The 2,801-nt window shown below is 66.0% G+C and overlaps 1 protein-coding gene across 1 annotated transcript in view; it reads left to right on the top strand.

Moving 5' to 3' along the window:
- Nucleotides 1–1,960, top strand: part of PANX2 (pannexin 2) — a gene marked incomplete at its 5' end in the record, with an annotated part of 3,151 nt that extends 1,191 nt beyond the window's left edge. Inside the window, 2 exons of the mRNA XM_006771102.2 lie at nucleotides 2–57; nucleotides 757–1,960. Of these exons, the coding sequence (XP_006771165.2) occupies nucleotides 2–57; nucleotides 757–1,100 (400 nt within the window). The remainder of the gene's footprint in view (nucleotide 1; nucleotides 58–756) is intronic.
- Nucleotides 1,961–2,801: the final 841 nt, after the last annotated feature.

Genomic DNA, 2,801 nt, shown 5'->3' on the forward strand with positions numbered 1-2,801 from the left:
GCTTCCTGTCCCAGGCGGAGGAGTGCGGGCTGGGCCTGGCCGCAGCCCCCGCCAAAGGAAGGCAGCCCGGAGGGCGGGAGGGGGACGGCCTGCATGGGGTCCAGGGAAGGGAGGACCCGCGCCTGCGCTCCCCAGCCCGGCACCTGGGAACCCTGTGAAAGGCGGAGGAGTGAGCCTGCTGGGGGTGAGAGGTGAGGCTGAGTGGATGCGGGTGGCTCTGCAGGGGCGAAGTTCCAGCAGGACCCGGAGCCCGGTGAGGGGGACAGGAGGCGGCTGGGCCCAGGGCTGGAGGGCAGGACGGGGAGGTTGCTCAGGCCCTGGAGAAGGTGCTGGGAAGCCGTTGTGTGCTGAGGGCCGCCCCCCGCCCGGCCGGTGTGGCTCAGTGGCTGAGCATTGACCCAGGAACCAAGTCGCCTCCGTTAGGTTCCCAGTCAGGGCACAGGCCCAGGCTGTGGGCTCCATCCCGTGTGGGGCCTGCAGGAGGCAGCCAGTCGATGATGTTTCTCTCTCATCATCGATGCTTCTATCTCTCTATTCTTCTCCCTTCCTTTCTCTAAAAAATTAATAAAGGCATATTTAAAAAAAAAACAAACAGGGGGTCTGGCCTGGACCCCGCAGGCTCTGGAGGCTGAGGGAGAGATCAACCCTCCCAGGAGGTTTCGGAGCCATGAGCCCAGCGGCTTCGGGGGGTGGGGAGGGGTCCATGGTGGACAGATAGGCCTGCGGGGGTGACGTGCTGTGTCCTCCGTGTTCCAGACGCTCCGCTGGCCGAGGAGGACATCCTGTACCCAGCAGAGCCGGCCCGGGCTGTGCTCCCCTCAGGCGGCACCTTCCATGTCTGCTCGCCCCCAGCCGCCCCCGCCACGGCCCCTCTGTCACCCGCCGGCCCGGGCAAGCCCGCCCCCCTCCCCATCCTGAGCCGCAACGCCACCCACCCGCTGCTGCACATCAGCACACTGTATGAGGCCCGGGAGGAGGAGGACGGGGGGCCCCGGGCACCCCCAGACATGGGGAGCCTCATCGCCATCCCCCCACCCCAGCAGATCCTCATTGCCACCTTCGATGAGCCAAGGACCGTAGTGAGTACCGTGGAGTTCTGAGGGCGCATGGCTGCCAGGGCCCCCCCGGGGGACCCCTCCGCATGACCAGGGTATACCGCCGCCCCCAGCACTGCCCACCCCAGCCTCCCACCCGCATGCCTCGGGCTCGGCACCTGTCCCTCCCCCTCTGTGGCATTGTTGGGGTGCTGACTGGGCCAGGGGCTGGCCGTGAGCCCCCTCCCTGCACCAGGCGCTCGCCATGAGTTTATTTTCTTAGTTTGTCTTGGGCCCAGGATGCTGGCCATGAGGGGTGCTCTGTGGGGGACATGTGGGTCCGAGGTGTAGAAGGAAGCTGGGGGCAGGGGCACCACAGGCCTGGGATGCACAGCCGCTGAGCCACGCTGTGCTCCTGGCTTGCCCGGGCAAGGCCGGAAGCCCTCGGGTCAAAGGTCAACATGCACTTTCTCCTTGTACCCCGACTACCTGTACTTCACTATGGTTACTGTAACCCACAAGTATCTCTCTTGTCAGGAGACTTAGGGTGCATTTAAAACAAAGGATGTGTGTGTGGGCGTGTGGGTGTGTGTGGCCAGAGGGGGAGGGCGCCCGTGTGCAAGTAGACACGTGGGTGAGCGTGCAAAGCATGCGTGAGTGGGCACCAGCGTGTAAGCAAGTGTGTGTGAGCAGGCCCAGGTGAGCGTGCACGTGTGAGACCAGGCATGGGCGCCGGGGCGTGAGCAAGGAAAGGAGTCCAACGCAATAACCACGTCCCCCCCGGGCCCCAGCCCGCCCCGGGCCCACGCTGCTTCCCGCGGGAGCCGGGCCGCGTGGCGGGTCTGCCCCTATTACCTCAGCCACGGCAACAACGTGACGCATTAACAAGGTAGCACTGAGCATATCAATAAATACTATTCTGATACCGCCTGCGTCCCGCGTGGTCCACGCCGGGGCCTGTGCTCTGGCCAAGGCCTCCTGTGTCCCCACTGCATGTCGATCCCGGACCCCACATTACAGGCCCCGGGAGGCGCCCCCCTGCCTTCCAGGCCATCCTGGGGGTGCTGCGGACCCACAGCGAGGCAGACACCTGGTCGTCACTGTGGCTGACACGCCGTGGCCTCTTGCTAGCTGCACCGTAGGCGCCGGGACCAGGTGAGCCCTCCAGGACGCACAGGCTCAGCAGAGACACGACACGCGCCCAGAGGCAGCCATCTCCTCTGTCAGGTGCTGGGGGACGGGCTGCTGGGCACACGCCGCAGAGCAGGGGCTGCTGCCAGGACCCAGGAAGGCTCCGGAGGAGGCTCCGGCCTTGAGGTGCTGCTAATACCATAGGGGTCCAGGGCAGGGTCTTGTCACCAGGCCTAGGGCTTGGGCGGGGATGAAGCGGGCCCTGTGGGTGTTCCACGGGACCACACGCCTTGCAGGCCACGGCACGTGACCCTCAGGGTCTGAAGGGACGCTTCGTGCAGGCAGGTGGCAGGGGCAGAGCAGGCAGGTGAAGGCCTGGAGTGGCAGGGAGCGCTCTGCAGAGAGCCCGGCGTGGGCAGACCTGACCGCCTGGCCTGGAGCCCCCCCGCACCCACCCAGCAGCTGGGAGCTGGGCAGCTGCCCTTCCCGGGAGTCAGACTGGACAGGGACGTGGACAGGCTGCAGCCCACCAGGTGTTTGACATGTAGGTTTGCTGCTGTTCAGGTGTGGGGAGGCAGGACGGGGGACAGTGGCCATTGCAATGACAGTTTGTGCTCACACTCTCCAGGGAGGGGG

This window comes from Myotis davidii, unplaced genomic scaffold (assembly GCF_000327345.1).
Source record: "Myotis davidii unplaced genomic scaffold, ASM32734v1 scaffold845, whole genome shotgun sequence".
NCBI lineage: Eukaryota > Metazoa > Chordata > Mammalia > Chiroptera > Vespertilionidae > Myotis > Myotis davidii.